Source organism: Biomphalaria glabrata, chromosome 5 (genome assembly GCF_947242115.1).
Source record: "Biomphalaria glabrata chromosome 5, xgBioGlab47.1, whole genome shotgun sequence".
Taxonomy (NCBI): Eukaryota; Metazoa; Mollusca; class Gastropoda; family Planorbidae; genus Biomphalaria; species Biomphalaria glabrata.
Window position 1 is genome coordinate 40,679,936 of NC_074715.1, and position 27,485 is coordinate 40,707,420.

General features: G+C 32.4%; 1 protein-coding gene across 8 annotated transcripts in view; it reads right to left on the reverse strand.

The window, feature by feature from the left end:
• The window catches only part of LOC106064969 (alpha-N-acetylglucosaminidase-like), a 47,345-nt gene that overhangs the window by 11,169 nt on the left and 8,691 nt on the right, over positions 1-27,485 (reverse strand). For 5 of the 8 annotated variants that reach the window (XM_056029244.1, XM_056029242.1, XM_056029248.1 and 2 more), the window contains exons 5-11: positions 27,332-27,479; positions 26,798-26,868; positions 25,089-25,250; positions 24,870-24,935; positions 2,314-2,377; positions 560-630; positions 146-220 (exon numbers count right to left, since the gene is read on the reverse strand). In XM_056029244.1, coding sequence (XP_055885219.1) covers positions 146-220; positions 560-630; positions 2,314-2,377; positions 24,870-24,935; positions 25,089-25,250; positions 26,798-26,868; positions 27,332-27,479 — 657 coding nt within the window. Of the gene's footprint in view, positions 1-145; positions 221-559; positions 631-2,313; positions 2,378-2,530; positions 2,597-2,731; positions 2,894-3,537; positions 3,609-4,423; positions 4,572-5,632; positions 5,815-7,002; positions 7,161-7,521; positions 7,577-9,400; positions 9,540-13,996; positions 14,586-16,297; positions 16,398-16,970; positions 17,029-17,438; positions 17,483-17,680; positions 17,865-18,729; positions 18,921-19,556; positions 19,650-20,276; positions 20,350-20,478; positions 20,622-21,416; positions 21,567-21,886; positions 21,969-22,425; positions 22,501-22,926; positions 22,998-24,677; positions 24,742-24,869; positions 24,936-25,088; positions 25,251-26,797; positions 26,869-27,331; positions 27,480-27,485 lie in introns of those variants that run through there. The other 3 variants (XM_056029245.1, XM_056029247.1, XM_056029243.1) reach the window with 3 other exon arrangements.

Below are 27,485 nucleotides of genomic sequence, written 5' to 3' on the forward strand. Positions count from 1 at the left end.
CTACACACACACCACTACCCCCACCTGTGCCACCACCAGGTTTATAACAATATTAACTTGTTATTATACATATCATCAACAAATAAACGGGTTCATACAACTAAGCAATTGTGACTATAGAAATGTAACAATAAAATACATTTACCATACAGCCTGGGGATCTGCAGCCAGCATTCCATTAAACACTGTCTGACCAGCAGCTCGAATATAGGAGGGATCACTGAAATAAATGTCAAAGGTGAGTTAAATTCAATTAGCATACTGCCAATTTAGACTATTTACAAAGTTGTTTAAAAAACTTTAAAATTAATTGGGATAAACAATTAAATAAGGTTGGCTAGTGAGAGAGTTTGTGGTTGATTTGTTTAACCGTGCAGAACATTTACAAAATGTTTGTTGACTAAAGAAAATATGGAGGTAGGAGAGATTAAACAAAAAATTATTAAGAATTAAAAAGATTCCATTCCATAAGTTAATTTTCTTTTAAGTATTCTCAATTTTAATTTTTCTAATTCCAAAGAAAGTTGTGATTAGTTGAGTAAATGTATTGGCTTAGTACCTAGAAGTTGGCGTCATCTCATTAAAAGTATCCGTATTGTAGATGTGATCAGTCCCATACTCATTGCTTTGCTGAAAATATAAATGAAATTCCAATGCTTTACTAGTGAACCAATATGAAATAGAATCACTTAGGGCACTATTGTACACCCCTTGTTGTGTTTAATAACTAATCTTTATTATAAGCACAAAATACCATTGACTGACTGATTGATCAAAATCAAATTTCGCACACAGGTTCCTTTAACCTCCTAGGCGCTCATTAAGAACCTGTTTTGACAGATTCGCAGCCTGACCACACTATTCATGAAATACCACAAGCTTTCTATCAAACCTTTGTATTTTATTTTCATTATTTCTCTACAGTTCATATATAAAACAAAAAAAAGAAATAGTACACAAATTCCATGTTTTAAAAAAAAAATTTCTTTTTCCCTAAGTCTTCTTCATAGACAAATATATTTTGTTTCTACATTCTACTAATTTTTAAATATGCCTTATGCCATTTCTGCTTCCTTTTAGACATGCTCCAAATAAAAAAAAAATAATAATAATCCTAATACCATAAAAAAGATAGATCTTGAGTCTATTTCTTTTGTTTTTTTCTAGAGAAAGAGAGAGAGCAAGAAATGATATTTTGTAGCACTGTCATTTCTTTACATTCAAAGGGAATAAGTGATTACAATTAATAAACAAATAGATATTTCCTTATACTTAGAATATAGAAAAACAAAATATATGTAGTCTGGGGAACGGGAATAGGGCATTCATCATTGTGGCCTTTGTAAAATGCCTTTTTTTTCCCTCTAGGCTTGAAACTGATGGACTAAAGAAATGTTTGTGGTGTCCAATACCATACATTTCTTGCCTTATGATTAAAGGATGAAAAAAAAAAGGTATAATCCAATAGAATTACAATTAAAGAAAAGCTTAACATGTGTGAAGGGTCAATCATGGGAGAAGGCTAAAAAAGTTAAAGGTTGTCATTGTAAAGATAAGGCCACAAAAAGCAAAAGCAGGTGTGGGTGTGTGTGTGAATTGTGAAGCTGAAAAGTCAGAGATTTTAAGTAGGGCTAACTTTTTTTGTTGAGGCCATGAGAGTGGAGGGGGGGAAGTGGATAAGTAAAAGTGATACTAGAATTCACATACCAAAAACGTGTGCATTAGTGTGTGTCAAAGTGGATTATAAAACAGGTCTATCTGCATCAAGTCAAAAGTATATGTTGGAGAAATTACAATGTGCATGTTACAAAAATTAACACAAATGGGTATTCCAGAGAGAGAGGGAGAGAAATGAAAAGAGAAAGAGAGTGGGCCATTAATATTTCAGGAGGCACAGTGGCTGAGCAGTAAAATGCTTGGCTTCCGAACTGGGGTCCAGGGTACGAATCCTGGTGAAGACTGGGATTTTTAATTTCGGGATCTTCGGGCGCCTCTAAGTTCAGCCAGCTCTAATGGGTACCTGACATTAGTTGGGGATAAGTAAAGGCAGTTGGTTGTTGTGCTTGCCACATGACACCCTCGTTAACCGTAGGCCACAGAAACAGATGACCTTTACATCATCAGCCCTATTACCAAGTATGTTGGGGATCATTAAAATTTGGCCCGGTTATAGAAAATTAAACAAAAGAAAATGAAGGAATTCCAAGCCATAATAGGGTGTAGTCTGTGTGTGATGCTAGATAAAGTAAAATGAGACAAGTTTACAAACAATTGGCTAAATTTTCTGTTAGAATAAAAATTGTATAAACTTACTGCTTCAATGAAAGCTTGGCCAATTTTAAGAAACAATGGATCTTGAAAGTCTAGTAGATATAGCCTAAAGATGCAATGCAAAATAAAAGATTTGAATCAGGTTTGCACAACACACAAAGAAATTAAAATATTTGTGATAAACATATCTCAATTTATTATCATGAAAAACTTAAGTATAGGTATTAAAATTTGTATTCTTTTACTAAAAAAGTTTTACCCAGAGTATGTAGCATTGAAATGAGCCCAATCTCCTAGACGAGTGACTTTGGCATTTGGAAATACCCTGAAATAATTTTAAAACAAAAAGGGTATTTTCACATACTATGAAACTGATCAATTATATTGTTCAATTTGATGATTTCTTTTTTGGCTTCCAAGCTTTCAAATAATTAGTAAAAAAATTTAAAAAAAAGCAAACCTTGTAATAGCTTTAGGAACATGTCCAGCAAATGCAGGAAGTACTGGAATCATGCCTAGAGATCGCATGCGAGCCAGGATCTTGTGTTGTAATACCAGTTTGTTAGTGATCCACATCTGAGGCAGAGGCCCACCCCAACCTTGAATGTTGCCCATCCTTGCCCTAGGTGGTTTAAAAAAAATAGTTGATAAGCTAAATTTTTTTAAATTGGTGTATAATTTAATAAATTAATATAGACAATGCATTGTTGTTAAAAAAAAAAAAAAAAAAAAAAACACCTTTTATTAAAATTGTAGACATTTGCACATGGTTGTATATTGTTTAAATGATTGTAGCTTTGTGTGATAAACAATTATCTCTACATTTCCTTTGCATTATACGGCTGCATACTTTCCTTCAGCAACATAGCTTGTATATATTTTACTATGGATTGGATCACAAATAAATTGTCAAAAGTTAAGTGTCCTGATGGAGATTTGAAAACATTCCTTAGTCCACAAAGCTTAATAAGTAATAGAAAGGTGGAAAATAGTGTCCCCCTGCTCCTTAGTCTGGTGAACTGTTGAGGCACCACATATGATCTGTTGACCTACTCTCTCTTCATTCCTCTCTGTCATGAGTGCACATTACAATTGGTGTTCACTGAAAGAATTAACCTCTACTGACTTTTAGACCTGAATGAAAACTGAACTGTATGAACTGAACTTTTAAAATAAACATGTGCTTCGAAAACTATTATTTGCTAAACATAGAAAGTATTACATACAAAAACAACAGGAATAACTTGTTATGAAGAATCATTTTACCAAGCTAAGAATGCAGGACCTCCAAAATGTACATCTAGATCAGCCTGAGTGAATCCTAAACTCAAGAAGACCTACAAGATAGAATCCAATATAAACTATATCATATGGAGAATATGTTAATAAATTTTATCAACAAATATTGATAAATTATTTCTCATAATTATTTGGATAGAAGGTAATTTTTAAGAGCATGTCAAAATGGACTAAATCATTGATTTAAATGTATAGAATTAAAACAACAAAATTAGATTATTTATAGTGTTGTTATGAAAAATCAAGGCAACAAATAATAAAATATATGAATCATTGATGTTTAACATGAGGAGCCATACAATGGTATGATTTTGTGATTAATCTAATTTAACCATGAATTTAAAAACTACATAATTGAAATTTTTAATATTTTTAGCAACAGTAGTATAACAGACAATAATCAAACAAGTTTAAAATTTAATCAATGTATTATCAATGACATAGAAGGTAGTTAAATGTCTATTATACTAATTATAATTATAGCTTTTATATAGCTTATAGCATGCTCAGAGCGCTATGGTGCAATCTCATCTGTTGACCAGTGGGGGGGGGGGGTATCTGGAAGAACGTTTTCCGTGCTGCCTTTAGGCGCTCAGTAAACACAACTCTGCTCGAGTCAAGTGTCGAACCTCGAGCCTCCTTCGTAGGTAGCCAAGCCAAGTTCAAGCGTACTTAGCCTCTCGACCACGCTTCCCAATATATCTATGATATACTAATGTATGCAAACTCTTTAGAAAAATCAGTAAATTTCTGTATTAGTAAAAATAAACTTTAAGTTGTTGTTTTTTTTTTTGATAAAAGAAATAAGTAATAAATTTGCACCAAAGATTACGAAAATTTGAATTGTATTTACTCTTTGAAAAATGGCTTCCTGTCCTACAAAGGCAAGAGGTAGATTTATTCCCTGAAGTGCCATCCAATCAATTTCTTTTTCCCATCTGTCCCAATTCCAGAATGCCATAGTGTAGCTTGAAGTGCATACATTCTGGTAATAGCTAAACCTGAGTTGGACAAAATTGTGTAAAATCTCCCAAATATAATATCTCACATTATGAGTTCATTTATCCACATATAATTTTACTTTTAAACATTCACAGTATCCACAGTAATTTTAATTCGCACATCAAATTAATTTGTGATAACAAGTAACATAACAAATATATTTCAGAGAAAAGGATTCAGTGCTACATTTTGAAAAGGTTTTTTTTTTAAACTTGTTCAAGTCTGTTTTTGAACTGGAGGTTTCAAGTCTCAATGATGGAAGGCTGACATGTTAGCCACTGAGCTAGTCTCAAGTAATTATATTAGTTTGAAATTGTTAATGAATGACCTAATTCTCTACACAAGGCTTATCTCCCCTCAGCGTAGAACATTTTCTATTAAAAACAAATTATTGCGACTCATTGATTAACTGGTTGCTTAGCTTTTTTTTTTTTTATTGATTTATGTTTTGTCATTGACGATTAATAATTGTGTGAAGTTTCAACTTGATCCTAGAATGGGAAGTGGAAGAAATAATGTGTAAAAGATTCCACCCAGAAACAGAGTTAGTTTTGATCCTAGAATGGGAAGTGGAAGAAATAATGTGTAAAAGATTCCACCCAGAAACAGAGTTAGTGATTTAAAATAAGCTTTGTAATAAATGTTATTCTAACACTTTGAAAATCTATTTATGCTTCTTCATCTTCTTCTAGCCAGCTTATTGCTGCTGAGCTGTAAGTTCTTTTGCAGTCAAGGAAAAATAGCTTAACATAATTTAAATGAGATTTCTAACTATCATTTATATTTATATCATTTATATGACATACATTTCTGACTTTGCTTGTTTGTTTTACGTATTTCTGGTGTTCCATCAATCAAGCCAGGACCATTAAGACAACAGTCCAGAGCATATACAACCCAACCAAGTAACCTTTGACATGAAATACATTTCTAACTTTGATTTATATAAAATAATTTTTAACTTATTTTCATGCTTCAAAATAATTTATTTCAAATAAATATTATTCATATTACAGAAAACCTAATGAGGAATATAATTATAAATTTTAAAACAACTTACTGGTCATTGGTTGTAACCTTTACTGGCGTTGTAATCACTGGTAAAACTGGAGGCAATTCGGTCTGCTGTCCAGCCCATGTACGCTGGCCATTACAGTAATACTTGAGGTAATAGTAGAAACCCAAGGAGGCTGCAACGCCACTAGTGCCAACAATTTGTATCCCATTTTCTGTAGAACTTAACTATAACAGAACAAATAAATGAAAGTAGTCAGAAAGGATATTTTTAAAAAGCACAGACTCTTTGATTTTTTTTATTTGAGGCACATCGGCACAATTTAGGCCATGTCGTCACAGACTCTTTATCTAGTTCTATAAGAATAACTGATTCTAGATTATCTTCTCTCCTTTGATTTTATTGTAACTGCTTAGATCAATCATGGATAGTCATTCAATTTAATTTAGTGGTCAACACCGCTGCTTATAGCAGTGTAAATGTTCACTAAATAGATCCCTTAATATCAAATTACAGCAAAATATTAATTTATAATGAAAGAATATTGAAATTGTGAAACTACAAGTGAATCATTTGAGCACATAATAGCAAGCAATTTTTTTCATTTAGTTTTTGGGATGATCATGTGTTTGTTATTTTAGTAAACTGTCATACTTTTAGTGCTGAGACATAAATATTCAAGAAAACTGATGCACAAGCAATTATTTCAAATCTTTGTTCCAGGTAAGGTATACTCTATACTCCGTTTGCAGCTTTTTCTTTTAAAATGAATTTTTCTTTTTTATTGAGTTCTGTTGAGTAGTTGAAGAGCAGATTGTTTGATGATATAAGAACCCAAAGTTAAAAGACTAAGACTTCTTTATTGATCCTTATGGAAATTTGTTTAGATTACAAGGACTCTCTTCTCATATAAAGACAACACACAGAAACATTCACATAAATAGAACAGAACAGACAGACAAGTTTGATTCTCTCTTCATGTGTTAAAAAAAAAAGTTCAAATATTGAGTTTTGTATTTTGTAAAAATACTTTTCTATTTGATAATACTCCTAGCTGACTTGTACCTCTTTAATCTATCAGCTCCTCTAAACAGTAATTATATGAGCCTATCAGACCTCTAATGCTACATTTGTTGATAAGCAATGTTAAAAAAAAAAAAAAAAGAGTTCATCTAAGGTCATTGACATTTTATAACTGATAATGTTCTGCTTTCAAGGTCAAGTATGAATAAATTATTATCACCAGCTATTGAGTTCAAGTACGAGTCTAGATATTCTGCTAGCTAAATCTTTTAAGATAACTGCACTGGGCCTTCTATTTAATTATATAAAGCCAGCATAAACAATTTTTAAAAATTCAGAAATATAAAATAACTAATCATACTTTCAAATAAATAAAATTTTAATAATGCAACCTGAAATGTGTTTCTGTTTTTAGGTCCAATGCTTTCATCAATGTAAACTTCAAACTCAGAAGATCTGTTGTTTATTAAACGTTGAATTAAATCTTTGACAGCTTGAGCCTGTACTTTAGGAGATGTTTTTGATTTCAAATGGGAGAGCTCAGGAAATTCTAGGAACAAAAACCACACAAAAATTAAATAATAGCAACTGTGTGAAATGAATAGTTAAACTGTGACATTGAAAAATATACTAACAAATGTCTTTTACCATTTAAAAGATATTTCAGAAAGTTAAATAGAAAATATGTTGCATAATTTTAATAATAAAAACTGGTAATTGTAGCAAATATTGAATTCTTCTGATTTGTTCAGAATTAATAAGCAAGCTCTCATTTCATATATGCCTTTATTTGATTGCCAAAGTCTTTGTTAGAGTTCTCCATTCTGAAAAGTGCATCTTTATTTCCTTTATTTTTTTTTTCTTCATGAACACTGTACATAAAATAGGATTTTCAGAAATACTTATTATACCTATTACAGCACTAACAACAGCAATTAAGAAAATACAGGAAATGAACTGTTTCATCTGGAAATAGAAATAAAAACATTTAAAAAGTATATTAAAAAAAAACATTTCAGGCTAAAGTTTACTTTGTGGCAATGTACGTGTCACAAATTTAAAAAAAAAAAATTTTTTTTTTGGCTTTCAGAATCTGTTGCTAATAAATTTGAGATCAGAAGTTTTGTTTGTTATTATAGTGCCACATTAAATGACTGAGTTTCAAAGTTGTTGCTAAAAGTGTGATTAGATGTTATGATAGTTGTAGTTTTATACTACAGTAGCATTACTTAGTGTGCATGTTCCAATTGAAAGAAAGGACATAAACCAAGAGAGAGATGTATTATTATTGAAATCTCTAAACTAAAGTGTGTTAGAGTGAAACCTTCATGAGCATGAAAGTTGAACTAAAGGCCCCCTAATAAATAAATTTTTTAAAACTTACAGACACTACTTTATTGATAGACAGCAGTCTAGTTCAGTAATGAAATCTTAGTAATCATTTGACAGAATATATTTCTACTAGCATTACCAACTGGCTACACCCACAGATTTGTTCTCAGGCGATGTATATATTTTTGCACTTCCAATAAGACAGATTTAAGCCTTTGAGAGAAAATCTACAGAAAAATGCTGGGTCAGATACCAGGAAAAGAAGACAAATGAGTTAATTTGTATTGTTACATGTTAACACTCTGGCTGACAAAAAGGAGGAACTCTGCAATACAGTTAAGAGACAAAAGCTGAGCTGGTTTGGTCACATTGTAAAACAAGACTCACTGTCTGGAGTCATTATTCAAGATATAGTGAAGAAAGCACGAAGAAAGAGTCATAAAAAAAAAAGCTGGCTGGACAATGTAAAAGAATGGACCGGACTCTATCTTGATAACTTACTATAAAATAATTTAATACCATAATTTTTTATTTACAAAAAATTATTAACTAAGACTAGATAGGCCTAAAAGATACTTTGATTACAAAGATAAACACACAAAAATTCCTTCATTCCCCTGGCAAATAAATCATTAAATACATTTCAACTGATAAAAACATTCCACTGGTAACTTTTGAGTAAATCTTATCCAAGTAAATCCGGTAAATAGGCTAATCAATTACTTCTGCTGTTTCATTTTTTGTGTGTGTCAAACACAAATTGTAAGACTAATTTCCTTATGGATAATAAAGATTATAATATAGATCTAATTACTAATGATTATAATTATTACTAGACCTCTAGACTAGACTCAAGATCTATCTACTTAATCTACTAATCTATTCTAGATCTATTTTTGTTTTAAAAAGTATAGATGCTAGATTCTAGATCTAGTTGAATCTAGTTAAATCTAGTAGATCTATATATACGCTTAGACTTAGTTAGTCGACTTAAAAATAGTTAAAAGTAAAAGACTTTGATCATCTTCAACTTGCCTAATTCTAATTGCTTAACTTACTTATTTGTTATTAGGTAGTCTATGCCTGAGTCTGAGTATATTTTAATTAATTATACATCCAGAATCCAGGTCTAGATTTCTATAAGATCTATATTTATGTCTATATGATTATATATCAACAAGATCGCATATGTCGATATGAATCAATCAAGATCTCATGATGATGAATTGATTGAAATTGCACTAAATGTCAAATTCATGAAATTATAATGTTAAAATTCAAATTTACAATTTTTTAATTTGACTTTGAAACTGCTGTTTTGTAACACTAACACTTTTGACTCTACAGTTTACACGACACTAGAGTAGATCTACTAACACTACAGTACTGAGTAGCATGGATAAAATCAAGACTAGTGGGCCTATATAATGGTTTCGGTAATTCGTCATTCAGAATTACCGCATTCCTTTTCTTGTAAACAAGCGAATTATAATTATACCCACTAGCTCTAGATCTATAATCTATATACACTACTAAATACTAGAATAAATGTTGTTTGTTTGCATAGAGATTGAAACCGCAGACATTTTTGATGCAACGAAAGTCACATGATTATTGTGTCATGTGATAATAACAAAGTCTGGGCAGTGGTTCAAATCTTTTCATTCACCGATCGTAAACAAACATCTCTTAAGTCTCGTGACAACCATAGGCCTTATACGTAGAATGTAGAAATAAACATGGAATCTACTATAGTTTAAAAAAACACTCTTGCTTGCAAATTTTACATTTGTGTAAGTGGAGGCCCTGGTGCTGCAGGATTTTTGTGATTATCCCTATTACACTTTTTGAAAAAACTTTTAATAAAATCCGCTAATTATAATTTATTTATTTATTATTTCCAAACACTTATAATATGCTAGAACAAATTTGTACAAATGATCCTTCTTTCCTACTAAATGCTACTAAAAGCATGGATATGGGTTGCCTGAGTCAGCCAGGAAAACCAATGACTTGGTAGAATTTAAGTAATTGATTAACATGCATGACTAGATTGACATAGAAACACACGTAGGCCTACATAGGACATACTCATCTTCTTTTTTTTTAAGTAAATTCTGTAGGCCAATTTCATTATAGGCCTATAAGATAAAAAGTTGAAACTTTGCACATGGCATAGAGAGGCATAGACAAGACATGAACCAAGAAAAATTAACCAATTAGTCAATTAATTATTGGTAATTATTTATTTTTTTTATATTGAATAAGGGAAATACTTCTACACTATTGAAAGATATAGTTGTTAGTGCGGAGTTTCTCCCTCATATAAGCTTAAATTTGTTATTTAAAAAAGGATTTTATATATTTTGTTTGTTTTAATCTTTATTGTGGGGGCCCCCCAAATGTGGACGCCATGAGGCAGTAGCCCCAATTTCCCTTTTAAATCCGACAGCCTACATTAAATAGCCTTAAATTTGATCTAAATTAAAATGTGATTCTCATTACAAAAAGTCTTTGATTTAAATATCAAAATTATCAAAAGTATACAGTATAGACACAAAGGCCGCGGAACACACATTTAAAGCCCATAGAAAAGCCCTTGTGCAAGACAAGCGCAGAAGATGTCAAGAAAACTAATTAAATAGACCCCCACAGGACAACAGTTTTGTCTGCATCAGGTCAGGTGTGGAAAAATATGCAAGTCGCAACTGGGTTTGCGTGGCCATGTGTGGCCCTACTTCATACTGTTGACCACTTTTTTTTTTCACAAATTCCCGATTTTTGTTGGACAAAATAAATCATGCACAAAGCAATCTGCGACTATGTCTATCAAGAACAAAACTACTTCTGTTGTAAGAAGTCTATGAACTACAAATATACAATCTTGGTAGGTCTACATCATTACAGACTAAAAAATAAGCATGGATTTTTTTTTTCTTACAGCATGCTTTGTTCTAGCATAGCTCATTCAGTCGGTTTAATCAAATCAAATCATATTAAACCGGCTAAACCGATAGCAGACAACATCATATCAGAAAAACAAGCAGGTTTTAGACAAGGTCGCAGCACAACTGAACAAATTCTAAACCTCAGGATACTCTGTGAGAAATATCTCCAACACCAAGAGATCGAATCTTTTCCATGTCTTTATTGATTTCAAGAAAGCTTTCGATAGAGTATGGCACGGAGCACTCTGGGCGACAATGGAAAAGTACAACATTAATAAAAACATAATCAAAGTTATCCAGAACCTCTACATGGATGCCACCAGTGCGGTGTACTTCAACAATAATATTGGGGACTGGTTCAAAACCACAGTTGGAGTAAGACAAGGCTGCCTACTGTCACCAACACTCTTCAATATCTTCCTTGAAAGGATAATGGAAGATGCCCTCGAGTGCTATGAAGGTACTGTAAGCATTGGAGGAAGAAGAATTATTAACTAGCGCTTCGCAGATGACATTGACGGCCTAGCAGGGACAGAAGAAGAACTAGCTGACCTGGTGATGCGCATTGACAAGACTTCCGCATCATATGGCATGCAAATAAATGCCGAAAAAACTCAAATTATGACCAATAGCCATCAGGGCTTTAAAAGAGGCATCAGTATTGGAGGTGAAAAGCTAACTAGTGTTAACAGCTTCAAATACCTCGGAGCTATTGTCTCAGATGAGGGAACAAAACCCGAACTATTGGCCTGAATAGCACAGTTCACAGCAGCCCTTTCAAAACTTAAAATAATATGGAAAGATAAGGGCTTAGCCCTCGGCACCAAAATCAGACTGATGCGCTCTCTGGTCTAGGCACATTTTTATATGCTTGCGAGTCGTGGACGTTGAATGCAGAGCTTGAGAGGAGGATCCTAGCAATGGAGTTGAGATGCTACAGAAGGATCCTAGGCATCACATTCAAAGACCGCATCACAAACCAAGAAATCAAAGACAGGGTTACTGTATAAGCGATCGGAGCCCACGACGACCTGATAACTATTGTAAAAAAGACGAAAGCTTAAAACATTTGGCCACATTACAAGATCTACGGGGCTCGCAAAGACCTTCCTTCAGGGAACAGTGCCAGGGAAAAAGAAGAAGAGGCAGACATAAAAAGCGATGGGAGGACAACATTAAAGAATGGACGGGCCTGCCATTGAGAGAGGTTCTAAACAAAGCAAAAAAAAAGGGAGGAATGGAGAAAGACGGTCGACAAATCTTGCCTGGTGCCCCATCGGTCCAACAGACTAAGGGATAGGTAAAGGTAAGGTAAGCTCATACAGGTTATTACAAAGTTCCTCTAATGATGGGCTGAAAGACTCAAAAAACAAAGATTTACTGCTGCAGGGGTAAACGACTGTATAGAAAATACGAAAAACATGCATATATGTAACCCTGCGGGACCAAGTAAAACAAAGAACGTTTGGACAACGAGGCTTTCATCAGCTACAAAACAAACAAAAAAATGACAAACAATTAACACAAAATAGTCTTAAGTTAACTTATCTGTCCGATGTTGTTCTCTATTGAGGCAGAAAAGAAATGGGCTACGCTGGTGTAAAAGCGCGGGAAATCGAAAGGGGTCCTTTTGTTTAATTTAGTCCGGCAGGGTTACATATATGCATGTTTTTCGTATTTTCTAATAATGGGCTGTTATTGATATGATGGGCTGTTGTTGTATGCGGGGTAAGTTCTTTTATCATTGTATCAATGGCTAAAATTCCTTTGACGGTCACGAATTCTTTCAATATTTGAAACAAAGGCCTAAAACTGGATAGTGCTGAAACGTTAAATGATACATGTTTCCCTGGTCGTGTGGCTTGCGCTCTGGACTGTCCAGCAATGATGTCGTTGATCCTGGGTTGGGACCGTGCCCGCCACCATCCCCCATCCTTTGGGAGGTTTGGTCTAGGTTGTAATAATCTTTAAATCTGAAGAGAAATCCAAAACATGTGAAAACAAAACAATAGAATCAATGTGTTCATGTTTTCACATCGTAACGCTCCACCAGTGTATCTGGTATCACAATCTAGTGAGGTGGTTCCTTCCTCTTCTTAGTAGTCGCATTACCTTGGCCATATCATTCAGTAACATTTTGTTAGTGGATTCAGTAAGAAAAAAAAACTATTTTTAGCAGTATTAGCACACACATGAGCAGTGCTTTCTGACCCATGCTAGCAAGCCAGAATATTTCTCCTTTACATTGCCTTGAATCACACTTCAGTATCGCCTATTTCTTTCTATTAAACTGCAATCTTTTTATTTATTTATTTTTTGAAATGTTCGCTGCAGACTTCTGGAAAAAACATTTCTGCAGTTCAAATGCAGGAAACAGCTTAGAACCCCAAGGGGGGTGGGGCAACTATATTTTTAGTTTGGTGGTGGGAGATCATAAGTAAAAAATGAGAAACATGATATCTAGATTTTATAAGCTAATGATAAAATATACTTGACTCAAGGCTACTGTTTCATTATTATTATTAATGAAAGAAATTTTAGTTGTTTTTTCTTAGTGATACTATACCAGCGCTATTCGTTGACTTGAGAACAAGAAAAAGATCGACACAATGACCTTATCTGTGTGTCTGCTCTTTTGTAGAATGTTATTCTTGTTTTACATTGAAAAAGAGTTCATGTGCAAATAATATCAATGAAAAAGTCTTAATCTTGGAAATTTTTATGACACAAAAAGACATTAGAGCTGGGTGGACTAAAGTCGCCCAAAAGATCCCAAAATAAAAAAACCCAGTCTTCAAACCCGGGACCTCCAGCATTAAGCGCTTTACCGCTCAGCCACAGCACCTGCAATAAGGTATATGCAGATGAGCTTTATTTTACATCTTAAATAGTCATCAAAGACACAAGGGGGTGGGGGAGAGTGGGGGATTCATTAAAATAGTCATCATATTGGTAAACATTGCTAAGCATTCTAGAGTCAATATAAAGTACAAGAGCATTATTTCTGTATCTCAGAACCCTGAAATCTTCACAATTTCAAGGACATTGAATATTTATTAATTCTTATGCAGAGCAAATTTATCAAATAAATTAAAAGTCAAAATCATTTAATAAAAACATGGATAAGATTTTTAATACTTTTGACTTTTCTTAAACATAATTGCAAAAATATAAATATCAATTAGCTGTTTTTTATATTTAGAGTGTAGCCACGGGAAATACTGCATTCCTCATTAATCTTCCCTCAAAGACAAGCCTTATTATTGACATAAATAGTTATTCATGTCAACAAAAATTGCCTAGCAGCAATGGCATTGCTAAGCAAGATTTTATAGAAATAGCCATGTAACATACTAAATATGTACAAATGACTAAATGATTTACTTTACATAAATATTAGAAAATTTCATAAATATTAGAGAATTTCTTTTATTAAAGGAATGTAAACAATATAAAGAGTCACTGAATACAATTTTTAATGTAAAAAATTTTAGTTGTAATTCTAGGCACTTCCGTTGAGCTAGTTGTACAAACAAATACTACTGTCTTTGTAGTATCTTCATTTTTCTGTAATACAAACTTTCAGATGTTTGTTTCAATTGTTTGAGCTTCCTTCCACAGTTTGCGAAAAAATAGACCCTTAGTAAGAGGCCGATATTTGTCATGATATGTCTTTGAAATGGCGATGGGATTGCCTGAAATGAATACAAAAATAAATGTATAAGTTTAAATTATTACTAATTAATGTATTTCATTCACTCTAGTATACAGTAACGTTCTATGTGTATATCTCTTATAGCTTCTTAAAATCAATTTTGTTATTGGTATATATTTTGCTGTTTTTTTTTAAACCTTTCTGGACAGGTCTTTGTAGGTTTTTAGAAAAAAAAAACAATAAAAAATATTTATTGCCTGCCTCCCAACTATGCATGATTTGCTAAAAATATTGTGCCCTGATCACATGTGCAACATATTTTGCTTGGATACCATGGCAATATTTGTATATTTTTATCATTATTTATTAATTAATCTTAATTCTCATAAACAAACAATTCTCAAAAAAATTAAATTTAGCTGTATGCTAAAACAAAATGATTCTACCTGACTACTAATGATATACAATAGTCAAGGCCTAACATTTTCAAATGTTAGTCTAGTTTTTGGCCTTTAAAAAAAATAAACATAAAGCTATTAACTCTTTAAGTTCAAGAGGTTTTTTTTATATTATAATAAACATGTTTATTCATTGACTTTTCTGTTTAATGGCACACATTAGAAATAATAAGCAACTACTAGCAGTTGAATAGAAACTGATTGCCTACTTGTAGGTGTAGTTGGATACTGATAGCCTACCTGTAGGTGTAGTTGGATACTGATAGCCTACCTGTAGGTGTAGTTGGATACTGATAGCCTACCTGTAGGTGTAGTTGGATACTGATAGCCTACCTGTAGGTGTAGTTGGATACTGATAGCCTACCTGTAGGTGTAGTTGGATACTGATAGCCTACCTGTAGGTGTAGTTGGATACTGATAGCCTACCTGTAGGTGTAGTTGGATACTGATAGCCTACCTGTAGGTGTAGTTGGATACTGATAGCCTACCTGTAGGTGCAGTTGGATACTGATAGCCTACCTGTAGGTGTAGTTGGATACTGATAGCCTACCTGTAGGTGTAGTTGGATACTGATAGCCTACCTGTAGGTGTAGTTGGATACTGATAGCCTACCTGTAGGTGTAGTTGGATACTGATAGCCAACCTGTAGGTGCAGTTGGATACTGATAGCCTACCTGTAGGTGTAGTTGTATACTGATAGCCTACCTGTAGGTGTAGTTGGATACTGATAGCCTACCTGTAGGTGTAGTTGGATACTGATAGCCTACCTGTAGGTGTAGTTGGATACTGATAGCCTACCTGTAGGTGTAGTTGGATACTGATAGCCTACCTGTAGGTGTAGTTGGATACTGATAGCCTACCTGTAGGTGCAGTTGGATACTGATAGCCTACCTGTAGGTGCAGTTGGATACTGATAGCCTACCTGTAGGTGTAGTTGGATACTGATAGCCTACCTGTAGGTGTAGTTGGATACTGATAGCCTACCTGTAGGTGTAGTTGGATACTGATAGCCTACCTGTAGGTGTAGTTGGATACTGATAGCCAACCTGTAGGTGCAGTTGGATACTGATAGCCTACCTGTAGGTGTAGTTGTATACTGATAGCCTACCTGTAGGTGTAGTTGGATACTGATAGCCTACCTGTAGGTGTAGTTGGATACTGATAGCCTACCTGTAGGTGTAGTTGGATACTGATAGCCTACCTGTAGGTGTAGTTGGATACTGATAGCCTACCTGTAGGTGTAGTTAGATACTGATAGCCTACCTGTAGGTGTAGTTGGATATTGATAGCCTACCTGTAGGTGTAGTTGGATACTGATAACGTTGAATGTTCCATGGAATTTCTACAGTAGATAAAATGTTTTCTTCAAATATATTTGAATCCCACTGGCTGTCCTAAAAGGAAAAAGATCAAAATTATACAAATATATAGCTTTTGGAATAGCTATGCACTTTTGACATTTCAAATACTCCCACCAATGCACAAACTCATGTCATTTTGACCATTTTCTGTCTCAGCACCACTAAAGCTTTTTAAAATACAATGATAACCAGGTTTTAAAAAAATATTCTGCTTAAGTTTTAAATTGTTCTAAAATGTGTTCTAAATGTGCACCATTACAGCTTTTAAAAATACAATGATAATCAGTTGTTTGTTTTTTTTTTAATTGGCATAAGACACAGAAGAGATGTTTTAGTTTTACAAAAAAATATTCTGCTTAAGTTTTTAATTGTTCTAAATGTGTTTTTTTCCCAGTGAGAATGTGACTTTAATGAAGTTGTCACTATTTGGATTTTTTTTTTGTGAGACAAAACTGCCATCAAAAAGAATGTATTGATGTAAAAAAGCATGAGCTTTACAAGTATCAATGTAAAGGTTGTATTAACTAAGAGCAAAAACCTAATTAAAAATGTATTGTATTAATAAATAAATATAGAAACTACAAAACACATGAAATCTATGCTCACATTTTGTATAAGTTGTACCAGCCAGTTAGTGAAAAACTGCCATCTTGGCTTGTAATAGCTACAACAAAGTGAAACAAACAAAGATGACAATATAAACAGTTTTTGCTGCAATGTTCAGGTGGTAAATTGTAATGAATTACCAGGCATGCACACACAAACACACAAACCTTGAAAGAAAATATGTTGCATAAGAGTCTGCTAGTTTTATTTTCTCTGTATTGATTGCAGTGCTGAATTTAGACTTGAAAAATGCCCTAAGCTATTTGAGATATGAAGCCCTTTATAAGTCCATATATTATATGACAGTGCTTAACATTTTTGGGGGGATCTAAGCTATAGGTTATGATACCTATAGGTATAATTGGATCTAATTGATAGATTGACCTAAATATACTATCGCACACAGTTAATCTGAGTTTTTTTTTCTTTTTATATTTTATTCTAAAATGTATCTTTCAATATACTTACTCTGCTACAACACCTGCCCATTGCTTGGAGGCATAATCATGGATCTGGAGAATATGGTAACACATTTTTAAAAATGCCATGACTATATCAAAGAACAATTCAGACGTATTTCATAAATAGTCTTTCCTGTATATTATCACCATAAAACTCACAAACGTTTCAAATTTGAAGTTATCCTCTCTATGAAAGAATAATGATGAGCAAATGCAATTGAGACTAACCTATTCACTTTTTTTTCTCACCTGCCCAGAAGGCCCCCACAGTGTGATCTGGTTCCTGGCATTGTATTCATAAAGTTTTGACTCGTTGTCATCAGTAGCCCAAGATTTGGCATCTGCTATCCAAGGTCCCAACAGGAAGCGCTCATTGGAACTCAGCAAATGATCAAGGTCAGCCAACAAGTTTGTAATATTCTGTCCAGCCTCTCTGCACACATTGACAAAAAAAGTTAAGCTACAGAATTCATTAACTTATTAGTAATTAGAATAGTAAATACCTAAAACCAGAATGATTTATTATAATATTTAATAGTAAATAAAATAAAATATAAAAAAAATTTGCCCTGCAATGATTCATTTTTCGTCACACCAGTTGTATTATTAAATAATCAATTTAAAAGTTGGATAGGTCAGTAGGCTTATAATATGAGTCTATTCTAAAGGCTTTAATATGACTAAAAAGTTCAATTAAAAAACTGTCTCCTGTATTATGCACTTGCGTAGGTATTTGTTGTTTTTTTAAAAGATGTAACTATTTGTTTTAAATGAAACTATATAGAAAATAAATCAACAAGGTAACTTGTGTAAAGCAGCAGCAAACACATCAAATTCAGCAAACAGCTAAAAATTATTTATCATTTGATAAGATTTGTTTAGTTAACACCTGTCCAAGAAGAAAGGAGAAGCTGTATGTTATCATCACAGCTTCCCCCCCCCCCCCCCCCCCCAGTGCCTCCAGATCCTACGTTGACAGGGATTAAAGCTACTGAATTGACAACAACCTTGAAAAGAAAACATTTTAAATTTTAGCTTCTAAAAGTTGGATCAGAAAATTTTCTGGATTGTTTTTGTTTTACATTGTTTTTTTTGGACATTTCTTCAAAAATGAAGTTATTAAATCAAAGAACAAAACTCCAAAAGGATAACAGTGAATGGCCACAGGCATGATCTTGAACCTTGAATTGGATGAAAGTCCAGAGTGTGTTACATGACTAGGATGAATTTATAAGCACCTTAAAATTAAAATATAAGAGGCATATAATTGTTTAAATAGATGTATAAACCTTACGTACTTCACAGTACTTATGTCCTTTTTATGAAAAGCAGTGACCATGGCAGAATAAAACTGTAGTGCTATAATCTGAAGTGAGTTACGTGTAACATCTGTTATGTCATAGAGAAAGAGCTCACTGCCATTCAAGTCAAAAGATGCATTCAGCATGTTGTCCCAGGCAGAAAATAGATCTTCAGGGTCATACCAAATCTAAAAAATAGTTAGTACAAAATGTGAAGCTTATAATGAAACTAAAGTATGAACCTAGGGAAAATTGACAAGTCATTGAAGTCTATATGCAAAATATCAAAACCAGAGTCAAACATTTAATTACTTTTTTTAAGTAACAAATAATTATTAAAGTAAATAATTATTTCTTGTAGCCTGAACCTCTATGTCAGCACAATGGGTGATGGCAGGAAGAATGGATATCACGAGATTCAAGTCTAAGAAAGTTTAGAACATTGTGTAAATAAATGTTAAATTAATAAAGATAAAAGCATTTCAGAACATCAGAAACATATCCTCCATTCCAGTTACCACCATTATTTTCATCTTTATTTAAAAAGTTTAGAACATTGTGTAAATAAATTAAGTAACCATTATTTTCATCTTTATTTTGTCTTAAGATAGTTGACATTAATGTTTAGAATGCTTTGAATCAATGTGAGATGCTGCAACTGTAAATCTCTTCCATGTTATAAATGAACTAAATTAATATATTTTTCATTTGAAGTCAGACTTTAAAAAAAAAATAACTTAGATGTGCAATTTTACACTGACACACTATTTATGATGTACAATATACTTAAGAATAATGCAAATTACATTTCATCTTTTACTTACATCAATCTTTATATTATAAGTGGGTGTTGGTCGGGTTGTAATTAGCACATGATTGAAGTCTCGTATGTTGGTGGAACAATTGTATACACCTTTCTAATAGTAAAAGAACACACAAAGATGGCTTTCAACATTCCATGAGATAAAAAAACATCTTTTTGTCTGAAGCAATAGGTAGAAGGAAAGCATGAATTAACTATGCGAGATATATGTCATAAGTTTTGGAAATTTTGTGACACCTTTTCAGAATGTCCCAGCATTCCCTTTGACCTTTCACTTCAAACATGGTAATTTGTCTTACATCCTGGTCTTCATTAGTCAAAGATGGCCGTTTGGCAATGACAATAAAGTTGTGATCCCTATGATTATCACTTGCATTGTAAACACTTCTCTGTAAACATTTCAGTAGTCAGGTTTCTCAGTCAATTATTTCACTTTTTAAACTTTTGTCACTTTTAATGAGACTTTCTCTTGCCAAGGAAACAATAATATAAACTTTCAATAGAACAAATTAGAAGGCTTGAGGTTCACCTGCTATTTTCCCAGGTTGAATACAATTTTACATGTCAATACTCTGCATTAAATGTTTTCCTTTATTACATAAATGATGTAATAAATTAAATGTCCATAACTATCATTAAATCAATATTTTAAAAATATTTAATAAAATAAATTCCTTAGAATAATTAACTTGTTTTTTCTTAAAGTTTGAATTGCACTAACCATTAAGAGTTTCCAAGCTGTAATGGCTGATGGACTGTCTGCTCCGTAACGTTGTCTAGCATATTTCACAATCCTAAAAAAGATATGTTCAAAAAGAAAGAATTTAAAGGAAAATAAAATCCTATCAACAGTCACATTAAAGAAACAAACATCAACAGAAGTTTTATCTTTGTTATTTAATAAAATAGAAAGTGTACTCAACCAATCATTGACATCCCGCGGCTGTGATCTCCAAGAGTTCTCCAACATAAATTCATACATGACCTCATTTTGATGAATGCCCTCAGGTGTAATGCCAATACCAACTATTGTAGAGTTGGCAAACTGACGACCAATGAATGGACCCTGTGAAATGTACCAAATTGTTTTTCAAAATATTTTAAATAAATTGCTGACAACTAAGTTTAAGCAATATACATAATGACCTTTATAAATGTATTTATTTGTAAAAAAAAACAACCTATTTTGTTATGTTAAACTTCACTTTTAAAAATAACTGAGATTTCTTAATCAGTATGTTCAAAATTGTTTTAACTGTACTTATTATAATGATTTCAATATATATCAAAATGGCGCTGCACTGTGGCAACATGCAGTTTGTGCTTTCAAATTGAATTCTATTAAACTTTTCACATGTAAATTATGAGTGAGTCTGGTGTGAATGTACATTTTGTTTTTTTTATAGTTATAATGTTTTGTTGGGTGTAATGCACAAAGTGTAAGACAAATTTCCTTACGGACAATAAAGATTATTATTATTATGCTTATCTTCTGCATTTATTGCCCCTCTTCTTACTTTTTACTACACCACCTTTTACTGAAGTCTAAGATTGATTCATTTTCATGCAGAAACTTTGGCAAAAGCTGTTACTCCAGAAATGGCATCTTTCGTCACAGGAGAATCTGCCCAACTTAAGGAGAAGCAATCTACACTAGGGATTTATACTGGAAGTGCATCCATTGTCTTTCAAGACAAATGGAGCCATAATATATAATAAAATATTTCTCTTTAAACAGTAGCAATCAAACAATTGTAGAGGTAGTTTTTTTTATCTACACAAAGCTGATCGTGAAATGATTACTCCTTGAACATTAATAAAATGTAACCTATATTTCTATAGATAGTTTTTCCTCAATGACCTTGTTTATCTGTTCCACTGCACCATATAGCTCCATTGTTCCACCAAAGTTGTGAAGCATGCACCAGATAAAGGGTTGTCCATAATAAGACTCTAGCCTCTGGTATATTGGGAGTGTATCTGAAGCCAAGTCTAGGATAATCATACGCCCCTAAAATAATGAATATATTTTTGCTGCAGCTATAGTAAAGCAACATTATGTAGAGTCAGCAGTGATGGTTAAGTTTCAAATGACATATATTATAAACATAAGTTCTTTAGACATTTAACTAATGAAACAATCATAAAATATTTTAAAATGTACAAAAACAGTTATTACTAATTACTAACCTATGGTATTTTATAACAATAATTGTTAATGAAAATTTGTTTTTAATGTAAATTTATGTTTAACAATCCCTAAATACTTAATCTTCAGATTTACTAGATGTATGTAACTTTTCTTAGTAATAAATTTTAAAATCTTAAAACCTGTGGTACTGAAGTCACTAAAGCTTTGACAATTTCAGGTTTCCAGTAGCCTTGATCTAAAAACAGCCAACCCTGCATCAACCTGTCAATATAATCAAATTTAAATTTAATATCATCAACAAAATAGTATTGAACTTTTTCTAATGTATTGTGAATATTATCTTAAAATGAAACCATTAACACATATACAAACACAGAAAGGCCGAAATCAGATTAATTTCATTCATAAAAACTTAGGTTTACATGGTTTGTAAGTCAACTTCATTCAAAGGAATTGTTTGACCTGCCTAATGACCCAGAACCATTGTACCAAAAAGCCATTAGGACTTAATGGAAGTTTTCTTAATTATAAGTTTGCTAGTTATTTAAATTTTTAAAAATTTAACTTTTAATTCTAACAAGTAAAATAAAAAATGTTTTTATCATATTCCTACTTCTATTACTGCTATTGATGTTACCAGGTCCCTATGCACATCATCATCAAATAGACTGCCTTATTCAACTAAACAAGTGCTAGAATTTAAAAATAAAACAACTACCATACAGCCTGAGGGTCAGCAGCCACCATTCCATTGAACACAGTCTGACCAGCAGCTCGAATGTAAGAAGGGTCACTGAAAGAAATGTAACTGGAAGTTTCAGCAAGCAAGTAGCCTTTTTATATGTTTATAAAGCTATATATTAAAACTAGGATTTGGTAAATGTATACTTTCTATTCAATAAAAATGTACTTGATAAGATTGTATAAACATTTATTTGCTGTTTAATCCTTTCAAAATTATGACATGATCTTTTTTACTTAGAAAATTATTATGTTTTGAAAAGGTTTTTAAATTTTGTAATGAAACACCAGAATTATAGTCAATACTTAAAAAATCAAAGGAATTTTTTTTTTTTTGTAAATTGTTTATAGCTATAGATAAAATTGAAAAAAAAAAAAATTCCTTTCCATCCTAAAAATTTTTCACAATTTTCAAACTATAAATAGTCTACTACTAGTAAGTTAGTTGTCCTAGTGCCAGTAAAAGTATATATAGTACCTGGAAGCTGGTTTCATCTCATTAAAAGTATCTGTGTTGTAGATGTGATCAGTGCCAAACTCATTAGTTTGCTTCAAGACAAGTGAAATGTAAGTAAATTGTAAATTGAATGAACTTTTCACTGACCACTTCAAATATCTCCAGGCAATCTTTAATTTTTTTTATTCCTAATTACTGTCATACTTTTTTCTTTATGCACTTTATGCACCACCAAGACAAGCATAAAAGGAAATAAAGCTAAAATTCTTTTATGTTTTTTTAAAACTTTGTTAAGTCCATTTAATTAAAGGGAAACTCCGATAGTTTTTCAAATTTTAGTTATTGACATATTTAAATTCTGCGTAAAAAGTTGTAATAGTAAACATTATATCATTTTTTATTTAAATGCTCGGAAAATTTTATATTTAATAAATTAGACAGAAAATTCTCCACGCCCCCAAAAAACGGGGTTCTGCGAGATGTTTTTAGTTTTTAAAAACGTGACGTCACAAGGGTGCTGGCTAAATATAGATCTAGACCTATATAACCGATAAACTCTCTAGTCTAGATCTAGACCTATCGGATCGCATTTAATGTTACGCTTCACAGCTAGTGTCTCCACGTTGATTTATAATCGGTCATTGTTTCTAAATAATATTCTAGATATAAACCTCTATTTCTACTTGATGAAAATTAAATATTGTTCTTCAGCTTGTTGCACAAAGATAAAATCAGCAAGTATGCTGATACAGAAATTAGTGTCTCTTTTCATTTGTTTCCAAGAGATGAAGTTTTAATGGGAAAATGGGGAAAATTTATTCGCCTGAAGAGCAAATATTTTACAAAGGCATTAGCTAATTCCTGTTTATGCTCAAACCATTTTGAGAGAAGCTGTTTCAGCAACTTCATTGCTGTGGAAATGGAATTTGAAAAAAATTGAAGTTAATACCAGGTGCAGTACCAACAATACATTGGATTTCCAGGCCAAAGAATTCAATTAATGATACTACTGAGACATTTTAAACAACTGAAGTTCATAAATATAACTGAATCAGATTTGTGAGCTAGAAATTTACTACGAATACTAGATCTACTATTAAATTTCTTATTTAATAAGTAGATCTATCGTCTACGAAACTCAATTCCAACTTTTTAACTTTTGACCTTGGGGGTGTGTCTCGCCGGCTGAGCCAGCGTCAAGCTCTCTCATCACTTTTTCCATGTCAACCAATGTTAGGTCAAAATGGCACAAAAAAATCATAATTTTCTTACGGTCAAACATACAGTCATAATTTATACACCATTCGAAATTTTTTTAAAAGTATTTTAATGATGTACTAAAGAAAATTTTTTTTATCAAAGATAATTTTTTTTTTCGCCTCCCTATCTATAGGATTTGAGTGCACACTCGTGACGTCACACAGAAATTCAGTGAAAATCTGACTGTTTTGGATGCGCAGAAAAATTATGTCACAAAAACATCAATTACTAAGTTATTCTTGCAAATAAAAAAAAAAGAAGAATATATTCATTATCTATAAATCAAAACACATATTATATCAAAAATTGTCAAAACCATCAGAGTTTACCTTTAAGGTTTGCAAAAATGCTGCAACATATTTTTGGAACTGGATATTTAAAAATGTGACCAATTTTAATATTAGGAAGTCATAAATTTGAACACAAATATAAAATGTTAATTAAGCAGACTGTCACATTTAGAAAAACAAATCTTAAATTATCTTCAGAAAAGTCATAATTTCATAACTTACTGCTTCAATGAAGGCTTGGCCTATTTTAAGAAATAGTGGATCTTGAAAATCTAGTAGATATAGCCTAAGTGGGCAATGAAAAGAATAAGTTTTAAGCTAAAAGGCTACATAAAATTAAAAGATTCACTTTTTAAAAATTTAAATGAAGGAAACATGAAAACAAAAATAGTATTTAGAACAAAAGTATTTTACCCAGAGTATGTATCATTGAAGCTATTCCAGTTACTGAGACGAGTGACTGTAGCATTTGGAAATACCCTAAAATATTGATAAGTAAAACAATGAGGCAATTATAATTGGACATTTTCATCAAATGTAATAAAATTAGGGAAAATGTAATGTCAACTTTAATAATATTTTTGTTCTGAACTAGCTACCAAAAAAAGAATACTAAAGGAAATGAAAGCAAACCTTGTAATAGCTTTAGGAACATGTCCAGCAAATGCAGGAAGCACTGGAATCATGCCTAAAGATCGCATGCGAGCGAGGATCTTGTGTTGTAGGACCAGTTTGTTAGTAATCCACATTTGAGGCAGAGGCCCACCCCAACCTTGAATGTTGCCCATCCTTGCCCTAGGTGTTATAAGATATGCTGTTATACAGGTATATATATTCCTAAAAGCCTAGACACACATACCTATCATTGATTCTCCCACTTGCCATGGACAAAAAAAATGTAACACAATTTAACACGCTATTACTTGCCTTGCATCTAAACAACTAAGCCATTTTCATGATCAAAACAGCAGCGGTTAAATTTACCGAAAATGATTGGATTTTTTATTCGCAATTTGACCCAATATTAGTTTTATAGCCAACATAGTAAAAAGTACAAGACTATACTTCCTTCTGTTTTTTTAGGATTATTGAAACTCTTTTTAAGTAGAACTTTCAACAGCACTGCTTGGTGCAAATCTATCTTTAGTAGACATTGTATGAAAACATTCTTTATTTTTGGCAGTCAAAACTAGGACAGCTTTCAAGCTTTTATAAAGCAGAAATATCTAAAATAAATATCTTTTTAATAGCAAAATGTCATGATTTAAATTTTCATTTTTAAATTTTCGGGACATTGAACACTTTCCTAAAGTTTGTTTATGTTTCATCGTTAACCAGATAGGTATATTTTTATATTTACATGCTTATTTACACATTGCTCGACCATTTGTAAATCGCTGAAATAATTGATCCTAACAAAGACCCAGCCCTCCATGATTTGCAGCCTGTGTAGAGAGCTCTTGGCTTGCTGGAGGACAATGTTAACTGGGACTTTACATTGGAATACGCCTTAAGACAATCCTAGCAAAAGTTGTGAGATATTTGCAATCATTCTGGTTTTTGACAAGTTGGATACTTATTAAAGTGATGGGAGAAATATTGAGACAGTTTTGTGGAAGATTTTAGGTGGCAAATGGGGTGGTGATGATCAAGCCTTGAAATTATTTATAATCAATACCTAATTCTTCTAAGGACATTGTCACTTTGAAGTCAGGAAAACCTCTGCCAGAAGTAGGACTTCCATCTCTGTTACAAAATCAAGAATGGGTTATAGGCTCTGGATAGGACTATGTAGGAAATAAGGTGAAATCTGATGGGTGGACTTAAAAGTGAATTTGGCTGGAGGAACATGTGCTGATTAAGTCTAGGCATGTCTCAAGTCTTCCTGCATATGGCCTCAAGGAAAAGTTCTGTCTTTCACAGTAAACACGCATGATTATCTTAAACGTTTCTCATTTACTGCTTTAACTCAGTGACACATTGAAAGTGCTTGGACAGATAATGCCTCAAAGCTGAGAAAAATGTCTCAGCAAACTAGATCTACAATTTCCTGTAGCAGAAACCGCATATGTGTTCATTGCTTCAGTAGTAGAAATGAATGATGCAGTTTATTACCTTCTGGAATTCCTGCACACTCTTGATCCACCAGGGATACCACTTCATATGTTTTGCTTTAAGGATGGCACTCCAATAATGCTGTTAAGAAATCTAAACCCCCAAAAACTGGCAAAACTAAAAACTAAAGCAGAATGTAATTGAAGCCACAATTTTCACTAGGGTTAACTGTGGAGAAAATGTCTCTATACATAAGATATAGAGTTATATATCTTCTATCATTTTACCAAGCTAAGAAAGCAGGACCTCCAAAATGTGCATCTAGATCAGCCTGAGTGAATCCTAAACTCAAGTAGACCTACAAGATAGAATCAAAATAATTCTATCACATATCAGGTACAGATAACTTTAACAAAAGGTTTCCTAGAATTACTAACAAAAGTAAGAAAATTGTTATGGTTACATCAAAACTACATAATTAAATTGAATAAGTTTTATTTCTGTTCAGAAACATTATCTATATTGTTGAAGTGTTTAATATAAGACATGGTATGTATGAAAAAGTCTGTGAACATTACAAAAATAAAACACTAAAAAAAAAAACAACAGTTGTAGAAACAGTATAAACAATTTATCTTCAATATACTTGTGAATATAAAGAGCTTAGTTTTTAGTGTTAGAAAACTCTAAATATTTCTACATTAGTCTAATTGTCTTATATCATATTCTGTGGGCAAAGTAGTAATAGAAGAATAAAAAAGACTTTTAAATAAATTTATGTCAATAATAAACATCATTATTTATAAATAGTTTATATTTACTCTTTGGAAAATGGCTTCCTGTCCTACAAAGGCAAGAGGTAGATTTATTCCCTGAAGTGCCATCCAATCAATTTCTTTTTCCCATCTGTCCCAATTCCAGAATGCCATAGTGTAGCTTGAAGTGCATACATTCTGGTAATAGCTAAACCTGAGT